Source organism: Miscanthus floridulus, chromosome 13, assembly GCF_019320115.1.
Source record: "Miscanthus floridulus cultivar M001 chromosome 13, ASM1932011v1, whole genome shotgun sequence".
Classification (NCBI taxonomy): Eukaryota; Viridiplantae; Streptophyta; class Magnoliopsida; order Poales; family Poaceae; genus Miscanthus; species Miscanthus floridulus.
The window spans coordinates 4,524,686-4,545,564 of NC_089592.1; the positions used below are offsets into that span (position 1 = coordinate 4,524,686).

A 20,879-nucleotide genomic window follows, 5' to 3' on the forward strand; every position below is an offset into this window, starting at 1 on the left:
TTTTTTTCTGAAAACTCGTAGAAAGCTCACTATAGTTCACTTGTTTTGCACCAAGTTTCTGTTTAAGTCTCTGATCGCTCAAAAAGTGCAAAATCCCCTCTTCAGCGACCATGAAAAACCCGCGGAAATCTTGTTTTGCACTAAATCTGTCTCTGACCGATCAAAAAGTTCAGTGTCCCCTCATAATCAACCACCGTTCTGAAAAGATGGAAACGTAGAATTGTGTAAAGGCTTCTATTGATCAGCGTATGACTCCAATGTGCAAATATTGTTCGCTTTGGCTGCAAAGATGGTTTGGTTTTAATGAAAAACCACAAAAATCTCAGTAGGCATGGTTTCAGTTTTTCTGAAAACACGCTGAAATCTCTGAATAGAGATTTAGTTTTTTTTTCTGAAAACCCGTAAAAATTTCTCTATAGTCCACTGCCAAGTTTTTGTTTAAGTCTCTGACCGCTCAAAAGTTCAAAATCCCCTCTTCAGCGGCCATACGGTTTCAGAATTCCGCTCTATTTAAAACGTGTAGGCAAGGTGTCGTTGGGCTGCCGCTCTGAAAAGATGTTAGCGTATCAAATATCAGGTACCAAATGCAGTTGCAAGGTCCAACGTACAATCAAAATTTCAGCATCCCCAATCAATCAGCGTGGAGTAGATTACACACTTTTGAGATGCTGTGATGTTTCACCAGCACTGCGTAGGATTGAAAAAACTCGGTACATATTTTAAGGTCGATGTTTTCTTTTTACATGGTCAGGGTTTTTTCTGCTCGGACGCAACGTCACATTCACCACACTGCAAAGGTGTAGATTTAGTCTCCTGGGCAGAAAGAAATATTCATTGCTTCCATCGGGTTAAACCAAACGATTGTAGATCTCGAGTTCAAACTGCTACTACAGGTCCATCATTCTAACATAGGCATGAAGCCACCAGAAGTCTAGGCAGATCAAGCTTGACGAGGCATGGAGATCCACGCACCTGCACACAATGCGAGTAGCTGAGTCCAAGAAATATATGCAACATACAATAGTACTCCCTCTGTTCAACAAAACATGCAACTACGGGTTGCGTGCCAACAAAAGTAGTTTTATGTTTGACCAAATTTCTACTGCATACTATTCACATTAATGACTCCAAATTAATTTATTAAGAAAATACATTTCGTAATGAATCTAATGGTATTTATCTGATATCGTAAATATTAATATTTTTTATCTATAATTAATAAAACTTGAGATACTATACCATGACATTGTGCTAGAATTGCATGTTTTTGTGGACGGAGGGAGTATATGTTTGAAACATAGTACTACAGCACGGTTGTGCATGTGTAAGATTCTTGAAGGTTACAGCTGAGAAAAAGAAAACTGAATGGCAGGACCTCCGGTTATATATCCATTTATGGCCTAAAGTAGGCAGAGTACCCAAACATATTAACCGTGATGTGTGAATGTGAAAAACAACTCGGGGAAAAAGTCAAACGAGCAATTAATCACTGAGTGTATAGTGAAATGGTGAGTGATAATTATTTGACAAGCACAAGGCTATAACTGCAGAGTTAGATGAACATGATCTGTAAAGATACCAAACTAACCTGCCTATTGAAATCACTTCTTAAGTAACAGATTTCGGAACTCATCATTTGATTTCAACTCCCCTGCGCCTTCTGGTTTGTTCTCATCCTTGTTGGTCCATCCAAGAGGTTTAACCACAGCTCGTGGTGCAAAACGGGTATTCTTCCCCATGGGTTTTGCATCACCCTTGGGTACTTCATTGTCTGGTCCACTGGATCCTGTTGGTTTTGCGTCATCGCCACCACTCTGAGGTAAATTATCTGGAGAAAGGAATGTTACAAAAATTCGGATAAGTAGAGAATCTGAAGCTATGTACATGTAGCCCAGAACATCAGTGACAATATAGTACATGCAGAAGTGGTGCAGGTCTCTATTTCTAGTCTGATGCACATGCACAGAAGATACACCACTCTTCTAAAGAAAATCATATGCGTAGTTTATTCAATCTTCAAATTTCTGTCTCTGACTAGGATTTTTGAGATTTATTTTCAAAACTCCCGCATATAGCTTATGGAGCCTGACTGGTGGTTTCCATCAAATATTGTACCAAGATCAAGTGTTCCATCTGTTAATGAGCTGGGCAGCTGGCACCAATTTCACTCTCCAGGGACAATATAGCAGTTCTAAAGTTTTTAAACCTTTGTTTTACAAAGTAATTGTTTGCTTTAGGTTGATCCATTCATGCAATTTTGGAAATATAAAAAATGTCAGACACCGAATGTCTTGCACTGACAAAGAACGTACCCTGGATTGCTTGACCTGCTTCGTGGCTCTTCTTACCCTTGCTTGGATCTGATCGTGCGATACTCACTTTCTTTCCAAGCAACTTCTGCTTGTTTTTCTTAATAGCTGCCTCAAGATGCTTGTTGTCTAAAAAGTCCACATAGGCCAACCCCTGTAAAAGTATTAAGGGAAGATAAATCAACAAAAAGTGTAATTCAAATTCTTTAGTAACACCCTTAAAGCAATACCCATGACCATAAACAGAAAGCAACATGGTGATAGTGATAGCACCAACGACGTGGTACTTTAAAATGTGCTGATCACAAGGACCATTTGAAGAAAAAAAAAACTCGACCTGCAGGGCGTAAAACAGCCCCTGGGCATTTTGCTAAGAAGACATTCTCACGCAGGTCGAGAACACCCCCCCCCCCCCCCCCCCCCAAACCCTGCCCCACCCATACACAATGGTACCGTAGCCAATGTGAGAACGACCAAGACCAGGGCCGGACCTTAGACCCGTGCTTTAGCGTGGGACAGACAAGGGAAATTTAACCCCAACCTGAAATTCGCTCCCACGGGGAGTCAAACCAAGGACCTAAGGAGCGCTACTAGAACCATTTAACCAACTCAGTTAGATGCCCTTTTGCTATTTGAAGAAAAATATAGTCTTGCACATTTGGGAAATACAGCAACAAAGTGGTGAAAACATAAAAGTCTACTAGAGTCAATTTCCGTGAACACTTATTGGCAACCTGACTTTGCAATTTGGATCTAGGAATTAAAAGAGCATCTAGTGGGTTTCTCAGCAAGCATCAGCCCCATGTCTTTACCCATCATCGGCAGACTTGGGGTGCTGTTTGGGTGGGTCCTCCGCTGGTAATGTAGGTCCCTGGGCAGGCTGGAAGTTGGAGCAGTGGAGAATCACAAAAGCTGGAGAAGGATGAAAGCTGCCTTTTTCAGGCAGACTATGAGGGGTAAGATAGATTCAAATCTGTATTTTGATACGCCATGTGCTCTTCAACCTAATATTGTAGTGTCAGCATAAGAAATACAAACTACCAGAGCATCGAGTGAACTAATCCTGGAGCAAGAACAATCGACTAGTGCCTTATTTTATACTGCACCTGCAAAGATGCACTGTACATGTTTCAACAAACAAGCAAAGCATATTACTTATTACACTATGGGACACGAGAGGCAAAAAGAAAAACAAAAAAGAGGAAGAATTAAGTGTAACATATACCCTTGATTTTTTAGTGAATCTGTCCCTCAGCAATCTTATTGCTGTGGCACCACCAATGTCAGAGAAGAATCGTCTGAGATCATCTTCATTTGCCTGTAGAGAGAGGGGTGAGTTAGTTTATTGAATTTTAGGAGCCAAGTGCATCTAAGAAACAGAAAATGACATACCTTCAAGTCAATATTTGACACAAAAACTGTACACTTGTCATTATAGAAGGATGGCTTTGTTTCATTTGAATTTGATTTTCCTGTTTGGCTGTCACCGTCCACTTTCATTTCCATAGATGCCACGGCCTTCTCCCTGCTGGCCTCTCCAACCTCTACAGCAGTAACAGCACCACTGTGCCCACTTTGTAAATTTGATCCTTGGTCATCTGACGGCATGGTGCTTTTTGGTGGATTCTCTTTTCTTTTCTTAGCAGGGGGCTGCTGTTTATTGGCCATTTTACTTGGTTTTCTTTTCTGAGAGGAATCATTTGCATTAGAATTATCATTGGGGTTAGGGTAAGCCTCAACTTTAGCCTCCTCTTGAGATTTGAACGTCATAAGCTCCTTTAGCCGAGGGGTAACCTGGTCAGATAGAAGGATAATAAGGTGGAGGACTATGGTTGACACGATAAGTTGATAACCCATGCTACCATCAAATGTACACAGTTCAGTTAGAAACACTTTAAACAGTTGAACAGATATCAACTTATCATGGCTAGAACTTTAATTCCTGCAAGATTCAATAACATACCCAAGGGGCCAACAGCTGATGATTGCACATAGGATTTAATCACATGAAAATCTGAATGATGTCAAAGCTTTCATGATTAATCAAACTTTATGCAGAAGGAACCAGGAATCTTCAGAAAATTATGTTCCTATGGTTATTAATCAATAATTGGTACGCCAGATCTTATGTATTGCTCCTTTTTATCAAGTGTGCCAAAATAAGTGATTCATGCACAGATGACAAACTGAAGAAACATTCACTCACATGCTGAAGGACCATGCAGGGCACATCAAGCCAGTTTATCTTTATGTTTCGCAAGACAAAAAATCCAGTTTGCAACCAGAAAAGCCAAGTGAACAAGCAAAACAGAAGAATACCTTCTTTACAGCAAGGTCATAATCATCCAAGGTGCCATTCTCCTCTTCAAATCTTATCCATGAGTGACATATCTCCTAGCAAGTTTCAGATCATAGCGTTGGAAATTAAATCATCAGTATTAAAGAGAAATGTCATTTCGAAACATCAATACTTAAGCTACTATTTAAGAGTCTGGTTCATAGGCAACAGCAGGAGTAAATCAGTAGCTTCTTAACACAGGAACTCAGGAAGTGTCAATGCAAGTAACCATACATATTCTCATATTTGTTTGAGAAGAGATTACCTCTGATCCAGACCCAGCAAATCTTTTGCTATAACAACGCTTATAAAGGGATCTCGCCTCATGTACATGGCCCATTTCTATCTCCATTGAAATGTACTGCTCCCAAACTTCAAAAACAGACCCACTGGAAGAAGAATAGCTGATTTAAGGATGTCAGGTAAAGGAACAACAGAAGAATTTGCAGAGTAACAAAACCTTTTCTTGATTGCGTTTTCCCAAACTCCACGACCTGCAGAAAGATCTTTGCCAAGACTATGCTCTAGTTTGGCCCAATAAGCATATAAGCGCAGTAACTCCTTGGTACCCAGTTGAGGTGAGAGAAATTCTGCAGCATCCTGATATTATGTCTCATTATTAATTATAGTAAGAACTAAGAAAATGTGTAAATAATGAGGTGGTAGGAATAATGTACCGTTAATGTCTGCCTAATCAGTTGAAAATCCAACCCATCAGAAATCCTCCGTCTTAAACCATGAACTCGAGCAAGATAAATATTGAGATACTGCAATTATTCAGACATCCAAATAAAGATAAATGAGAACCACTTCCCACAAGAACAGTTAACAAGCAACAGACGTTGGAGAGAATAAATTCTTGATAAGTTATCTGCTTTTATGTAGAAAGTTTTTTTTCTCAAACATGCAGGAGAGCTGCATATCATTTCACTATAAGAAGAAAGGTCTGAAACACAGAGAAGAAATCCCCAACACACACACACATACAAACAACTACAGCACTCTAGAAGACTAGAACAAAAATAAACCATGCACATTCCTGCTCACCTCTTGTATGGTTGAAAAGGAGCATTGTATTGCCCGTTCAAATACCTAAAAGCATGTACATTAGCTCCCAATTATAAATAAAAGAAATAGATGAAGACAAATAACAATATTCTAAAACTACAAAAAGAGTACATACAACAAAAGAAATGCAGTGAACACATTAGACATTCATGATATACAGTGTAGTTATATAGAACTTACATGCTGCAGCTCTTCTTCAGAAGCACGAATACGCTCCAAAGACAACAAATAATGGACCCATAGCTCACCAACCCATGTACAATTTCTTGTAGCTCTGTAATAAACACTTCTGAGTACAGAAGGCACCTGCACAAAAGAGCATCTCTTGATACTATAAAGAGAAAAATATCATCATGACTGAATCTACATCTATTGCCAAAGAAATTTTTAAAAGGACCTTCAGGGTTCTATCCAGGTAACTTGTATATCCCATCCATATAACACTTGAAACAGGAAGCTCTGAAACAGCTCGCTCATACAGGAATTGAACACGAGCAGGGTCACCAGAAGACTCCTCAAATTTGATGTATTTCTGTTTTCACCCACAAAAAAACAACATTGAGTTTACTAATAACAAGAATCGGAAAGTAAATTAAATGGCAATGAATTTGGTGAAATAGCACGTGAAAAAAGAGTAAGCACCATATGAAACTTAAGCTTGGGAAGACTGTAAGGTGGCAAGGAACCTAACAACTCCTTTTTTCTCTTGAACATGCAGGAGAGCTGCTTATCATTATATTGGGTTCCTAACAACTCACATTGTGTTATTCACAATACAAGGGGCAAACTGATTCCTTCTGGCTTCCAAATAAAATTTTCCTCATATCAAGCAGGGCCACGGATCAAAGCATAAATAACTGGAATAAAGAAACTAAATTTCAAATGACAAAAATGAAGAATAAAATGTTTTTCCAGCAAGATCTTCAAATGAAACTGTAAGTCTACAAAGTGAAACAAGCCAAAAAAAATTGAAATTGGGTACCAAAAAAAATCAAAGAAAAGAAGTTTTTCGGCACAGATGTAACTTTTCACCACAAATTTGAGACAGGAGAACTGCTCAGAGTCTCAGACAGACCTGATTTAAAAAATATGCAACGAAATGACACACTAATAGGTGTGCATCTCAATTATGAAGTACTTCCTCCAACCCAAATTGTAAGACGTTTTGGCATTTCTAGATTCATAGCTTTTACTATGTATCTAGACAGAACATATATCTAGGTGCATAGCAAAAGCTATGAATCTAGAAAAGCCAAAACATCTTATAATTTGGAACGGAGGAAGTAAATAGTAGCAGGATGAACTGTAAACAAGGTTTAAGTTAAGCAATGACAGATCATAAATTATGTTCAGCATACCACAAATTCCTGCAGTTTGTCAGCTTCAGATGTGCCTGCATTGCTTAGTTGATCCTCGTAATGCTTCCTTTCATTGTACATATCATTGGCCTTTTTGTAAGCAGATACGACATTTGAGGGGACACCATCAAAATCTGCACCTGGATCATTTGCATTCCCTTGCTCAGCCTCCCAGCTCTTATACTCAGCAAGTGTAGATTCCATATCAGCCAAAGGAACAGATAGCTGGCGGTGGAATAGCGTGCGTATACGCTGAACTTGCTTTTCCCTCTCCTCATCATTGGCATCAGCAATGGTGATCAAAATGGCCATCTCATATTCTCTATAAGCTGCCCATAGTTTGCTACCCTCAGTAACATGCAGCCCCCCTGCAGTAATCGCACTTTCAAACAAATTTCTCATCTTGGAGAGGCCAGATGGTGTACATTGAGACACCGACTGATCATGCTCTTCAACATAATCAAGGTAATCCCGCCATAACTTGATGGACTGCAATGTCAGAACCACCACAATAAGTTAGCACTCCACAACCCACGTGTTCAATGGTTTAACTACAATATCACAATAACAATCCAACATACCAGGTATTCTTGCACCCCGCGCTCGTAGAGCTTTTCAATATCAACAAAAGATTCCTCACTGTGACAACACAAACAAGACAGAAAAAGAAAACCACAGAATGAAACTTATTTTCCCACAAGATTGAAGAGCAGTGTTTTATGCACAGACTGCACACGATGCGGGTACTTCATGAAGGCATAAATGTAGAAAACAATCACAAACCTCGAGCTCAATGAGATCTCGTCCTTAGCCCACTCCTGCCACATCTTCGGGGTTAGAGGAAAGTACTTGTTCATCTCCTCCCTTGCCACGTGAAGCTTCTCAATGTTGCCTGACTTCCTCAGGCACTGGATATACTGCAACAACAACCGCAGAAAACTCACCAACAGCAATCTAACAGTATGATAAGCTTATCAAATCTCAATTAACACTTCAACAGTGACCAGTCCATCTCCATGCACGGCAAGCAAATAACAGCTACTAACATAGGAAAGCATTCCAGTTACTCACGACTAGGCAGATAATCCAGTGATAAGATTCCACACTGTATGTCTGAAATGGAGCTCACCCGCACCAAAATCAACATCCTAATGGCCCCAATTAGACTAACAAGTAGGATCCAATGCGTAAGAGCACGCAATCACTCCAACCCTAGTGAAGCTACCAGCAAATGCCCCAACCAACACTAGTGGCTAAACCCACTCAAAAACCCTAGCGCGCCATGGCAGCCGGAGAGGTTGGGGAGTGCGGGATGGAGGGTGAAGGATACCTGCACGTGGGTCTCGTAGTCGAGTGGCTGCTCCTGGAGGGTTTTCTCTAGGGCCTGGATGCGGAGCTCGGCGGCGGCCGCGGCTCCCTCGTCGTCGGAATCGGAGTCCGACGAGTCCGACGGCGCGGCGGCATCAGGCATCTCCGCGTCCCCGCCTCCTCCACCTGCTGGCGCGGGCGCCGCCTCGGCCGCCTCCGGCAGCTCCTCTTCCGTCGCCATGTCTCTCGTGCGTGCCCGTGTGCCAATGAGCGCAACTCTGCAGTCTCAGGTGGAGCCGTCGAGGCCGATTCGTTTTCCCCAATTTCTAGAATTTCCGGACAAAGGCGGTTCACAAATTGATTTCTTTTTAGAAAAAACCTTGTCCATTTGACTATAATTGCATCAATTTTTTTATCAGTGATCTCAGAGTGCTCAACGATATATAAATCTTTCATTCTTTCTTATTGTTTCTTCTTTTCATTTCAGATTATTTAGGAGCTCAAATATTCAATATAATCGATGACATAGCTAAACCAACATAATTTATAGGGTCCACAAACCATGTTAGCCAAGAGCACGTGAAAAATCGTTTTGAAATATAAAGTTTTCTTGTTTTTTTTCATTTTAGATCATTAAGGAGCTCAAATATTAAATAAAAATAAAATAGGTAAAAAATTGATAATATGTGGGGTTTACATGTGTGCCATTAAAAAAGTTCGTAATTACACATAAGCCATTAAAAAAAGTTGACCGCACAAGTGCCATCGTTCTGAACTTCTTTGCTCTCCAAGTCATTCCGTCGATGTTCTGTTTGTTTTTCACCGTTTGGCAACCCTTACATGTGGCCCCGGTCAGTGTAAACGTTCAAAATACCATTCTCTCGTCCCATCCTCTTGCTTCTTTAGTCCACACCGCTCGCGCTCGCGTCCGAGGCCGGCGGAGCTCGCACCCGCGCCCGGCAGAACTCACGCTCGCGTCCGCGCTCGGCAGAGCCCGCGCTCGTGTCCACGGCCGGCAAAGCTCGCGACCGCCATCCCCTCCGTCAGCGGCGGCGGCATCCACGCCCGCCCTCGCGCTCGCACTCGAGCTCGCGGCCGCCATCCCCTCCGTCAGTGGCGGTGGCGTCCACTCCCGGCCTCGCGCTCGCGCTCATGGCCGCCATCCCCTCCGGTAGTGGCGGCCTCGTCCACGCCCGGCTTCCCCTCGCGCTTGCGGCCGGCAGAGCCCCGCTCGGCGGAGCTCGCGACCGCCATCCCCTCCGTCAGCGACGGCGGCGGCCACGCCCGGCCTCGCGCTCGCGCTCGAGCTCGCGGCCGCCTCTCCCCTCCGGCAGCGGCAGCCTCATCCACATCCGGCTTCCCCTCGCGCTCGCGGCTGCCATCACCTCCGGCAGCGGCCTCAGGAAGAAGAAGAAGTCACGAATGGGATGAAATGAACCGCGGTCGCTGACAGCTTGACCCCACTTGGCAGAGAGAAAGAAGCAAGAGGATAGGACGAGAGAAGGGTATTTTTGACGTTTACACTGACCGGGCCCATAGGTAAGGGTTGCCAAACGGTGAAAAACAAACAGAACACCGACGGAATGGCTTGGAGAGCAAAGAAGTTCAGAACGATGGTACTCGTGTGCGGTCAACTTTTTTAATAGCTTATGTGTAATTACGAACTTTTTTAATGGCACACGTATAAAAGCCTCATTCGTTTTCCCCAATTTCTATAATTTCCAGACAAGGGCGGTTCATGAATTGATTTCTGTTTAGAAAGAACCTTGTCCATTTGACTATAATTGCATCAAATTTTTTTATCAGTGATCTCAGAGTGCTCAACGATATATAAATCTTTAATTCTTTCTTATTGTTTCTTCTTTTCATTTCCGATTATTTAGGAGCTCAAATATTCAATATAATCGATGACATAGCTAAACCAACATAATTTATAGGGTCCACAAACCATGTTAGCCAAAAGCACGTGAAAAATCGTTTTGAAATATAAAGCTTTCTTTTTTTTCATTTTAGATCATTAAGGAGCTCAAATATTAAATAAAAATAAAATAGGTAAAAAATTGATAATATGTGGGGTTCACATGCCACGTTAACCAAAATAAAATCGTTTCAGAATGGTTGAGGGGATTTTGCTCAATTTTTAAAGTTGGTGACTTATTAGAGTTGAGTTTTTCATCGGGTCGGTGACAAGTTCAGGAATCAAATGGGCTTCACTCTTAGAATTGCTCATGTAAATCATACACGACATCATTGAAATTTTTTCAATGTTTGTGTTGCAAGATGATAGCTATTCGCGAATCTTACAAGAAAAATAAACATGAATAAGAGCTACTGCAATCAAAGAAACCCTTCTGACTGTGACAACTTGGTAAATTACTCTACAATGGATGACTATTTCAAAAAACCTTGTGGTGTATATTTCCAATATATACTTGGTTGCAACCGTTGAACATATCAAAGAGTGAGAAGATTTCAATCGTCTAATAAACAACAATAACATTATTGACCTTTTTTTTTGTCACGTCATGGCTTGTTTTTGGCATCCTCTACTCATCCACCCTGTACGCGAGTTCCGTGTGGAAATTCGTATATGTTCTGGATTCTAGTAGATAGACTAGACGTTTGGATTTTGAGAATTTTTTTTATAAACGAGAAGTTGATGTTTACTTGTTTATGCCTTTATTAGTTCCTGGGGTAAAATTTTAGTGTCACATCGGATGTCATTTGTTTGATATTAATAAAAAAGTATAGAATCCGTCAGTAAATCGCGAGATGAATTTATTAAGCCTAATTAATTCGTCAGTAACACATGTGTTACTGTAGCACTTTTATTGTCAAATCATAGACTAATTAGGCTTAAAAGATTCCTCTCGCAAAGTAGTCGTAATCTATGTAATTAGTTATTTTTTAGTCTATATTTAATATTCGATGAGATAGGATGTAAATTTTTAGGAAGAACTAAACAAGTCCTCAGTAGACAAGTACATTTATCTGCTATGGCCCTGTTCGCTTTTTTTATAATCCGTCTTTTTCAGCTTATTTTTTCAGCCGGAACAGTGTTTTCTCTCACATCAAATCAGCCGAAACAGTGTTTCAGTTCGTTTTATATATATATATATACACCATGATTTTTGCGATGGAGACCTTCAACCGTTACTATATACTCCTACTCCTATCTATACAAGTATCCGTATTTGTATCCAAGCCCTTGCATAGTCAAATCCAGAGACCTCACTGTAAAATCCCCAAATCCTGGGGCCAGTCCCTTCCCTTCCCTTCCCTTGCAATTCACCGCGCCCACCGGACGGGAAGACTCCAGCGCCATATTCACTTATACCGTACTTTTTCCACAACAAATCAGTCATTATCAGCCAACCGAACAGGGCACAGGCTCACGCCACGGTTTCACACGAGCAAATCCCGCCGCCTCCTCCCCGCGCACGCACCCCTTCCCATCCTCCCCCGGAGCACGAGGCGAGCGCGAGGCGAGCCGGGCCGCCGGATATGGCGCCGTCGGCGCCGGACGGCGGGGCCGAGTCGCAGCGGCAGGCGGACCTGCTCAAGCAGGAGGGCAACGCCTTCTTCAGGAAGGAACGCCTCAGCGCCGCCATCGACGCCTACACCGGGGTACGCCTGACCGACTGACTCCCCGCTCCCGGCGGCCGGATTCTCCGCCTGATTCGCGTGCTGCGCGCTTGCCGTTCCGAATACCAGTTATATAGGCGTCCTTTCTGTTCCCCTGTCCTGTCGATGCGCTGTGGAGTGGGTTACAAGTGTGGTGCGCAGCATTTTGCTGAGCGCGGCTGGTGCGTCCCGCTGATAAATTCTCTGAATCTGTGCTGGATTATCCGAGATTGCTTCCAGAATGCTACTGTGTAGTAACCATGGCCTGGTGAATTGGTTTGTGGTGTTGGTACAGCTGTCAGAATGGTTCACGTGATGTGTTTTGGCTCTTTTGTTGAAGAAAACACTTGAGGATTGAAGATGGTTACCTGGTGATGTAGGCTTATTTGTGGGCACCGGTTAGGTGGTTTGATTACTGATTTTAAATATTGCTTCCTGCTATATGGAGTAGTTTGTTTGCTTGAAAGTTAAAACAGAGATACTTGCTATCTAGTTGAGATTTGCTGTGCAACAATGCAGGTTGCAGAGAATTTTACCTTTTAAGCTATTTTGGGGGTGGGGCTAGGCAATGCTAAATTGCTAATGTGCAGTCCTCTGTAGTTTGCTAGACATTTAATGTTAGGCAGGGAAATGGATTAAGAGGGGTTACTGGGAGAGGTACGAAATTGAATGGAGAGTTGATAGAGGAATTTTTCCAATCTTTTGCCAGGGTTTACAAACATCATAGGCTTCTAACATTCCTATCCTTGCAAACCACGGACTTATTGAAAATTGATTCTAGATTAAGGAACGTGACATCGAATGAGTTGGTTTTAGCCACTCAGCTAAGGCTATAGCCTACCTCTAGTTACCTGAGTAGCCGCTTTTGTCTGGCCTTTCCAAGAAACTGATGTTAGTTGTAGTAAATGCACATACATAGTTGAATCAATGAACACTGAATGTTAGTAAAACTGATGTCATCTGTAGTTGAAACCTATCTTGCACATCTCTTGCTAACTTCAGTGCCTATTTTGGTTGACAGGCCATAACTCTCTGCCCAAATGTTGCAGTATACTGGACCAACCGAGCACTTTGCTATAGGAAGCAGAAGTATGTAAAATTGCTAGTCCCTTTTATATTGTTTTGTATTATTGATCAATTTGGTGCACAATCTGAGTGTTTGATTCGTGTATTATGTTCCTATCTAAATGGCCAGTGAGTGGGCTAAAGTCGAGGGAGATTGCAGAACGGCTATCCAGCTTGACAGCCAGTCTGTTAAGGTGAGTGGGTGCCTTGACTTGTCTTTCATTAAATTAATTCCTTTATGCATTTTGTTCCCATCTGACTATGAGCACATACCAAATTATCGAGAAAGCACTCTGTGCATTCTATATACCTTGTTTTCTCATAAGGAAAGGAATTTCAATGATCAAAATTTTTCATTGACCAAACATGTAATATAGTTAGTATACCATCACACCTCTTGCGCATATCCACATGCTAGCTGAGTTATGCTTCATTTGGTATTGCGGGAACCAACTTCTTTTCAAGAAGTAGGTGAAGTAAAAACTTGTAGACATTTGATCCATGAATTTTCCATTTGTATTGCATTTTTTATGATTTATTCACATTCACTCGTGGGCACACTACAATGCAAGTGATAACTAAGAATATCTATTTTAGAGCCAAAACGAACTATTTTTTTGGAACTGTTATGATTCTGTATGCTAACTTGATTGTACGACTTAGTACAATATGAAACTGACCTGACGTATTTAGTAAGATATATGCTTCATACATGTACAGGGTTTATTCCAGGATTCTTTGACTTCTTCAAGGGAGCGTGTAATATATGTTTATGAGTACATCTTGGGATGTGATGTTATGGAGTCAAGGGAAGGAACATATAACCCAAATAAAACCAAACACCATAGAATCTGTTTGTTACTTGTTTGCAAACTTCGATCCATCTGGACTCTCTGGCTTTAATCATTTTGAATTGGACTTGATTCACTGTTGAAATTGAGGTGGCACCGCATTTGAGCATAGTTCTTTTTTTCTTTCCTGGATGAGGAAAACATCACATTTATCCTATCCAACAATGTTAATACTCCTAATCACGTCTTAAGATGATAACTTGCTTATTTTGTTGGCAGGCGCATTACATGCTCGGGCTAGCTCTTGTCAACAGCCAAAGATTGTCAGAAGGAATAAAATCACTGGAGAAGGTATCCCCCTCTCTCACAAGCATGTGTCTGTGTGCTTGTATTACTTTTCTAGTTTGCTGTTTTAACTTATAATCAGTTTTGAACACCTTTACCAACCATCAACAGTTGCCCTGTTAAAAACTTTTATCAAGCTGAGCTCCCACAGTTACTTGCTTCAGCTGTGCACGCCTGTGTATAAATAAAAATAATGTTCTCATGGTGGGCTGACGATCTTATTTCTTTGGTCCTAGCATCGAACTTTTGTGTATAAATAAAGGCCTCAAGCTGGTCTTTGCTCCTGCTCCATCTTGTCACATACAATGTTAGCTGTCTCGGCACAGGATTGGTAAAAGAGCATAGAACACCACTTTTAACAAAATATTATCATCCAGATACACTGTTCTTGTATTTTTCCATCTGGTAAGGACAACAGTTCTGAGTGACCTGAGTCTGAATTACGAATAGTTGAACTGACAATTAGACAGCACATGCAAAATGCAGGGAAACTATAATTTCTAGTCCCACCACCTTTAGTGCAGTTGTCTCTTTGGACAAATTATGTTGTTTGAGTTAGGAATTTAGAATTCAATTTCTCTTTATTCCATTTTTAATGATGAACAAAACTTTTGAAAACTAGTCATTGGAGCTTGGAAGGGGTGCACATCCTGCAAGCTACATGGTTGAAGAGATATGGCAGGAGCTTTCTAAAGCAAAATACATCAAATGGGAGAGCTTATCAAGAGAGCGAACTTGTCAACTGCAAAAGCTAAAGTGCGTGACGAATTTCTCTTTTCCGGACAGGGTTATACTGTCGTACCCTAATGTATTTGTTCTGTGTTTTCCAGGGTAGCATGTAAAGAAGCCCTAAGGTGTTACAACAGCCTTGATAACCCAGCTGCAGGTGTGCCAGTAGAACAGCTAAATGAGCTCGACGAAGTTTTCAAGAAGGCTGCAAAAACTGATACTCCAGCAGAAGTACTACGCTGCCTCAGGCAACATTTACTTCGGCTGTTTTGTCTGGTCTAACCACTCAGCCTATCTTATTTCCAGGTTCCTGACCATCTCTGTTGCAAAATTACACTTGATATCTTCAGAGACCCGGTGATCACCCCAAGCGGGGTTACTTATGAGAGGGCTGTACTTCTTGACCACCTTCAAACGGTAACCGACACAAGCACTGACAGTTTCTTGCAAAAGCACTTGTGGTTGACATATCAAATTTATGAACTTTGTAATTTATATAGGTGGGGAAGTTTGACCCGGTGACCCGTGAGGCACTTGAACCACACCAGCTGGTTCCGAATCTTGCCATCAAGGAAGCTGTACATGCATTTTTGAGCGAGCATGGCTGGGCTTATAAGATTAGGTGATTGATTTACATATACTGGGTTGGAGGTGAGTTTAGCAATACAGGTTTTGGCTACTGTCGGATTTGACAATGGGAATTTTTGTTTACTGTTGGGGGGCGGATTTTAATCTGGGATGGCTGTGTACAGATTCACCTTCTCCAGTTGTTGATCTGCCTGTACATATGAGGTGCTCGTTATGATATTAATTGTAAACAGTACACAATGGAAGTGAAGTTGAATGTCTGAATTCCTGATTGCTGTTTCATTTAAGAGAATCAGCAGAATTCTGTAGGATTTATCAGATGTAGAAAGGCTTGCGCACTAGTAAGAGCCAAGAGGGAGGGGAAATGGTGACTCGAGCTGATTTGATCACAATCATGTTCTTTATTTTATGAACCATGATGTGTGAAGTTTATGAATCATTTACTAAAAAGGTGCCTCTTCTAGTTGAGGTTCCCAAGCAATCCCACTCGCAAGCAAAAACGGCTACATGAGCTTACCATAGGTCTGCAAGTGTGTCTCCTTTAGAGCACCACCACCACAGGTGGCTGCAACAAGGACGTGCAGCAGTTGCTGTGACCTGTGGCTTTGCATAGAAGGGTCAATGTCAAGAAGGCAAGAAGCCAGCAGGTGGCTGCAACAGGGACACGAGTTTGAGAACAAATGCATGATCCTGACTGCATCTTCAGTTCTGAATCTGCTAGACCATTTTTTGCTTTTGTGTGTGAGCAGTGCTAAATTGAGCCGGGAAAACAGCAGCAGCTGGCTCGTACCTACGGTGCCTTGCTGTGAAAGCACACATGGAGGAGATCGAGCTGAGCTGACTGCCTGTGCCTGTAGTAGAATGCACACACATGCGGGATCTTTTCACGGGGACGCAAAGGCATCGCCATCGTGCAAAGCTTCTCGTCTCATTTGTGATCTCTCATCACCAACAGAGTACAGCAGTGGATGCCCCCCGTGTTCAGCGAGCGAGGTGTGTCAAAACGGCAAGGTGTGTATGCGTTGACTACCACTGCATGTTGCAAGTGAATACTGCTGCAGTGCAGGCTGGTGGGATGACATGACCATGGACCGATGCAAGCTCTCAGCCAGTCAGCAGCGCCGCTGAAATCCTCCAACTCCCAGATAAGAAACCTGACAAGTTGAGAGGCCATCGATCTCTACTTTGTTCACTCCTCAAGCAACAGCTCAGCTCAGTTGCTCCTTCCCTGATCGTCACCTCACCCAGTCAGTCAGTCACCCTACCAATGGAGGACTGGAGGAGTAGGACTTACCAAAACCCCAAAACCACGCCCCTATAAACACCACCATGGCTGACAATGTCACTGCGTGCAAGAACCGGAGTGTTGTTGTTGTTGTTGCACCATGGGGAGCATGGACTACGACAATGACAAGAAGCCCAGGGAGCAGCAGGCCAGGAGGTCGAGGACGACCATGCTCCTCCTAATTCTCAGCAACGCGGCCTCCATCCTCATCTTCTCCGGTGCCGGCGCGGCGCTCCACGCGCACGTCGGGCGGCACTACCCGGCCGTAGTCCACGCGTGGGGCTCGGCGAAGCTGCTCCGCGAGCTCAACGTCACCGGGCTGGCGATGGCGGCCAGCCACGCCGAGGTGGTGGACCTGTCGGGGCGCCTCACCGCGGCCAACAAGGTCATGGAGGCCATCCTCGGCGGCAAGGCCGCCAAGCGCGACATGGAGGCAGCCCGGGAGGAGCAGCGGGAGGCGGCGGCCGGCGGGCTGTGGCAGCGGGACCGGGACCAGGACCTCGGCGACGAGCTGAAGCTGGCGGTCGGCCCGCACAAGCTCCCGCACAGGCGCCTGGCCGGAGGCGCCGGCGGGGGCGGGGGCGTGGACGAGGTGATGTTCCCGGCGCTGGGGCAGGCGTGCCACCGGTACCGTGACGAGATGGAGCGGTACATGAACTACACGGTGGGAGGGGAGTGCCCCTCCGACGAGGCGTTCGCGCAGCGGCTGATGCTCAAGGGGTGCGAGCCGCTACCGCGGCGGCGGTGCCGGCCGCCCACCCCGGCGGGGTACGTGGAGCCGACGCCGCTGCCGGCGAGCCTGTGGGCGATCCCGCCGGACACCAGCATCGTGTGGGACGCGTACACGTGCAAGAACTACGGTTGCCTCGTGAACCGCGGCAAGGCCAAGGGCAGCTACGACTGCAAGGACTGCTTCGACCTCCGCGGCCGGGAGAAGGACCGCTGGGTGCGCCGCCCCGGCGAGAAGGCGGACGACGAACAGAACTCGCTCGACTACACCATCGACGGCGTGCTGGGGTTGCTGCCGAAGGGCAGCGTGCGCATCGGGCTGGACATCGGCGGTGGGTCCGGGACGTTCGCGGCGCGGATGCGTGAGCGCGGCGTCACCGTGGTGACCACGTCCATGAACTTCGACGGGCCGTTCAACAGCTTCATCGCGTCAAGGGGGTTGGTTCCGATGCACCTCAGCGTGGCCATCCGGCTGCCCTTCTTCGACGGCACGCTGGACGTGGTGCACTCCATGCACGTGCTCAGCAGCTGGATCCCCGACGCCATGCTCGAGTCGGCGCTCTTCGACGTCTACCGGGTGCTGCGCCCCGGCGGCGTGTTCTGGCTGGACCACTTCTTCTGCCTCGGCACGCAGCTGGACGCTACGTACCTGCCCATGTTCGACCGGATCGGGTTCAAGAAGCTGCGGTGGCACGCCGGCAGGAAGCTCGACAGGGGCATCCACATGGACGAGTGGTACATCTCCGCGCTGCTCCAGAAGCCCAGGAGGTGACTGGGCACGGATGTATGCATGCTTACGTTTACGTATCCAAGAACGACACAAACACAACTCGCAACTTTCTGACTCAACACGGAGTATGTTATGCATTCATTTCAACCCAAAAGGTTAAACCGGCGAGAAAGTCACTCAATTCTATTTAGGCCCTGTTCGGTCCCGGGGAATGACGTCCCGGAACCGTTCCGGCTAGGATTGACCATATATTTTCTATAGGGCCGGAAGTATTCCTGGCCAGGATTAACCGGGAACGGTGTAAACGAACGGAGCCTTAGCGAGTTACATTGGGACTGAAGTGCAGCCAGACAAAGCCTTAAGTAAAGTTATTGCTAGCTTGCCTTGATACAGATGGATCGATATTTAGAGGAACGATTAGATTAGCTTCTCTCTCAAGCAATGCAACTATAGCTATCTCTAAACAACCAATTGTTTTTTTTTTCGAAAGCGTGCATTGGCACGTGCTTCATTAAGTAGGAGAGATAGAAACGTACAAAGGCCGGGGCTGCCAATGGCGAGGCGCCAGTGCCAGTCACCCGGGCGAACACACACAAATCACCGGCTGCAACGGTGAAACTAAAGAGTTGTACTAACTTAGCAACTAGCTAAACAACCAATTGCAATTGCTCGACTTGCATAACCAAACACTAATATCTCTAGGCCGACTGACAAGCAAATCTCTACCATCTTCTTCAGCTTCTTGCGTGCGAATCTGCTCTAAGTTGACTAACAAGCAAATCAGTAGTAGTGTTTACAGTTTACATGCATATCTAGGATTCCACATATATTAGGAAACAAGAGTAGTGATCTCCTACTAACTAGTAATTGCTGATCCAGGCAGATTCAAGCCTTTTTCTTCTTCGTTCTTTTTGTTTGATACTTGATCTCGATCAATCTATCCATGACAGAATGATCGCTATGCCCCACTGCTTGACCTGATCAATCAATCATGCAACTATCAGTGACCACTGACTAAAATGTCCCCCGAAATTTCTCTGTTTTCATACAGTTCTTGACCTTCAAGATTGAACATTTAAAGCTGGCCTACTAGTGCTTACCCTTCAGAGCAAGAAGGGTCCAAGAAATCTATCACTTCCTTCAGATCATAAAGGGCAATCTTCTTAATCCAAAGGCACCAGATTTGTCTCCTGGTTAATCATCAAATCAAATAGTAAAGCATAACACGCAGAAACAAGTTCATTCAAAATATGCCATGCCAACCTCCAGTTTATCCATTTTTGCCTGATGATAAGATGGAAGTTGTCGAAACTCTCCAGTCAGTTTAATACACTCGCCAACATTTTCAGGGGAAACAAAACCCATTGCAACCTGCATGCAAGACTGCACAATGGAAATTGTTTCAGGTTGTTGCTACATTAAAAATAAACATTATAGCAGTCTACGCTATGTCAGTATGTCACACCTTCAAATTCCTGACTTGGTGAGGACATCCAGCAGGAACGAAAACAGCTTCACCAAGCTTCTGCTCAAACGTCCAAGGTTTTAGCCACCCGACGTCGCCACTTGCTCGAAACTTTCTCAAATTTTTACCACAGCCTCCGCATGCGATGACAAGACACGTCGTCAAGTTTCGTCATTTTCGGACTCCGTTTCGATTTTATAAAATTTAAAAACACTTTTCACGCGCGTGGCTCGGCGTGTTCCGACACCAACACGGTCGAAATTTCACGCGAGGCCCCGCACACGGCCTCAACATGCTCCAAACATCATGAATATCATTTTCTGAATCGCCGGATTCCATTATTTCATGTACCTGCAGTTCAAATCTGGAGCTGCCGGAAAAAATCAAAGAAACAGAAAAAATCAATGGAATATAGCAAAATAAATCAAAATGACCCCAAACTTGGAATATATCATGTACTTACTGTAGCAAGGCAACACAAAAAAACTGGGATCGAAAATCGAAAAAAAAAATAATTCTTTGCCGACTGCCATCAGTGGCAGTTGGCAAAGAGCCTTTGCCGACTGCCAAGGAGGATGGCAGTCGGCAAAGAATTTCTGAGAAAAAAAATCAAAAATAACCTTTGCCGACTGCCAGGGAGCAGAGCAGTCGGCAAAGTCTTTTTAAAAAAAATTAAAAAAATAATTTTTTGAAAAAAAAATAATAGACCTTTGCCGACTGCGTCACATGCTGGCAGTCGGCAAAGGGAAAAAAATAAAAAAAAAGAAAAACGTCGCCTTATCCGCTCGGCCCGCCCTCCCCCCTCCCCAAAATCCCGCCCGCCTGCCCCCGCTCGCCCGCCGCCGCCACCCAGGCCGCCCCCGCCGTCGACGCCGTCGCCCGGCCGGCCGCCGGCGCATCCCCCCCCCGCGCCCTCCCCCTCCCCCGCGCCCCTCCCCTCCCTCTCTCCCACGCCGGCGGATCCCCTCCTTCTCCTCCCCCGGCCGCGCGCGCCCTCCCCGGCGGCCGCGCGCCCCCTCCCAGGCGGCGCGGCGCCCTCCCCCGCGCGGCGCGGCCCTCCCCGGCGGCCCCCCCCCCGCGCTGGTCCCTCCCGGCGGCGCATCCCCCCCCCCGCGCCCTCCCCTCCCCCGCGCCCTCCCCTCCCTCT

General features: G+C 44.7%; 3 protein-coding genes across 4 annotated transcripts; 2 read left to right on the forward strand and 1 right to left on the reverse strand.

The window, feature by feature from the left end:
* Positions 1 to 814: 814 nt before the first annotated feature.
* On the reverse strand, positions 815 to 8,683 carry LOC136500368 (uncharacterized). Of its 2 annotated transcripts, none has more exons than XM_066495707.1 (16): positions 8,404 to 8,683; positions 7,857 to 7,990; positions 7,655 to 7,712; positions 7,074 to 7,562; positions 6,113 to 6,247; positions 5,896 to 6,021; positions 5,695 to 5,739; positions 5,325 to 5,414; positions 5,108 to 5,247; positions 4,913 to 5,036; positions 4,629 to 4,703; positions 3,702 to 4,103; positions 3,535 to 3,627; positions 2,349 to 2,463; positions 1,589 to 1,828; positions 815 to 972 (listed from the first exon to the last, which is right to left on the reverse strand). In XM_066495707.1, exons 1-15 carry the CDS (start codon positions 8,620 to 8,622, stop codon positions 1,602 to 1,604), a joined length of 2,472 nt encoding a protein of 823 aa, XP_066351804.1. In that variant the 5' UTR covers positions 8,623 to 8,683; the 3' UTR covers positions 815 to 972; positions 1,589 to 1,601. The 2 variants fall into 2 exon arrangements, with proteins under 2 accessions (XP_066351804.1, XP_066351803.1); XM_066495706.1 differs by having other exon boundaries at positions 2,313 to 2,463.
* A 3,043-nt stretch (positions 8,684 to 11,726) lies between these two features.
* Positions 11,727 to 15,909, forward strand: LOC136500369 (E3 ubiquitin-protein ligase CHIP-like). Its single transcript, XM_066495708.1, has 8 exons — positions 11,727 to 12,008; positions 13,027 to 13,094; positions 13,201 to 13,264; positions 14,141 to 14,212; positions 14,829 to 14,962; positions 15,037 to 15,166; positions 15,242 to 15,352; positions 15,436 to 15,909. The coding sequence occupies exons 1-8, from the start codon at positions 11,886 to 11,888 to the stop codon at positions 15,559 to 15,561; spliced, it is 828 nt and encodes a 275-aa protein (XP_066351805.1). The 5' UTR covers positions 11,727 to 11,885; the 3' UTR covers positions 15,562 to 15,909.
* Positions 15,910 to 16,908: 999 nt separating this feature from the next.
* On the forward strand, positions 16,909 to 18,309 carry LOC136498951 (probable methyltransferase At1g29790). Its single transcript, XM_066494649.1, has one exon. The coding sequence runs from the start codon at positions 16,909 to 16,911 to the stop codon at positions 18,307 to 18,309; it is 1,401 nt and encodes a 466-aa protein (XP_066350746.1).
* The last annotated feature ends 2,570 nt before the right edge of the window (positions 18,310 to 20,879 follow it).

Coding starts and splice junctions, on each gene's coding strand:
- LOC136500368 (XM_066495706.1), bottom strand. CDS start 8,622: ATGGCGACGGAAGAGGAGCTGCCGGAGGCGGCCGAGGCGGCGCCCGCG. Junction 6,248..7,073: donor ACAAACTGCAGGAATTTGTG/GTATGCTGAACA, acceptor GGGTGAAAACAG/AAATACATCAAATTTGAGGA. Junction 5,248..5,324: donor TGATTAGGCAGACATTAACG/GTACATTATTCC, acceptor ACATAATATCAG/GATGCTGCAGAATTTCTCTC.
- LOC136500369 (XM_066495708.1), top strand. CDS start 11,886: ATGGCGCCGTCGGCGCCGGACGGCGGGGCCGAGTCGCAGCGGCAGGCG. Junction 13,265..14,140: donor TTGACAGCCAGTCTGTTAAG/GTGAGTGGGTGC, acceptor TTTTGTTGGCAG/GCGCATTACATGCTCGGGCT. Junction 14,213..14,828: donor GAATAAAATCACTGGAGAAG/GTATCCCCCTCT, acceptor TTTGAAAACTAG/TCATTGGAGCTTGGAAGGGG.
- LOC136498951 (XM_066494649.1), top strand. CDS start 16,909: ATGGGGAGCATGGACTACGACAATGACAAGAAGCCCAGGGAGCAGCAG.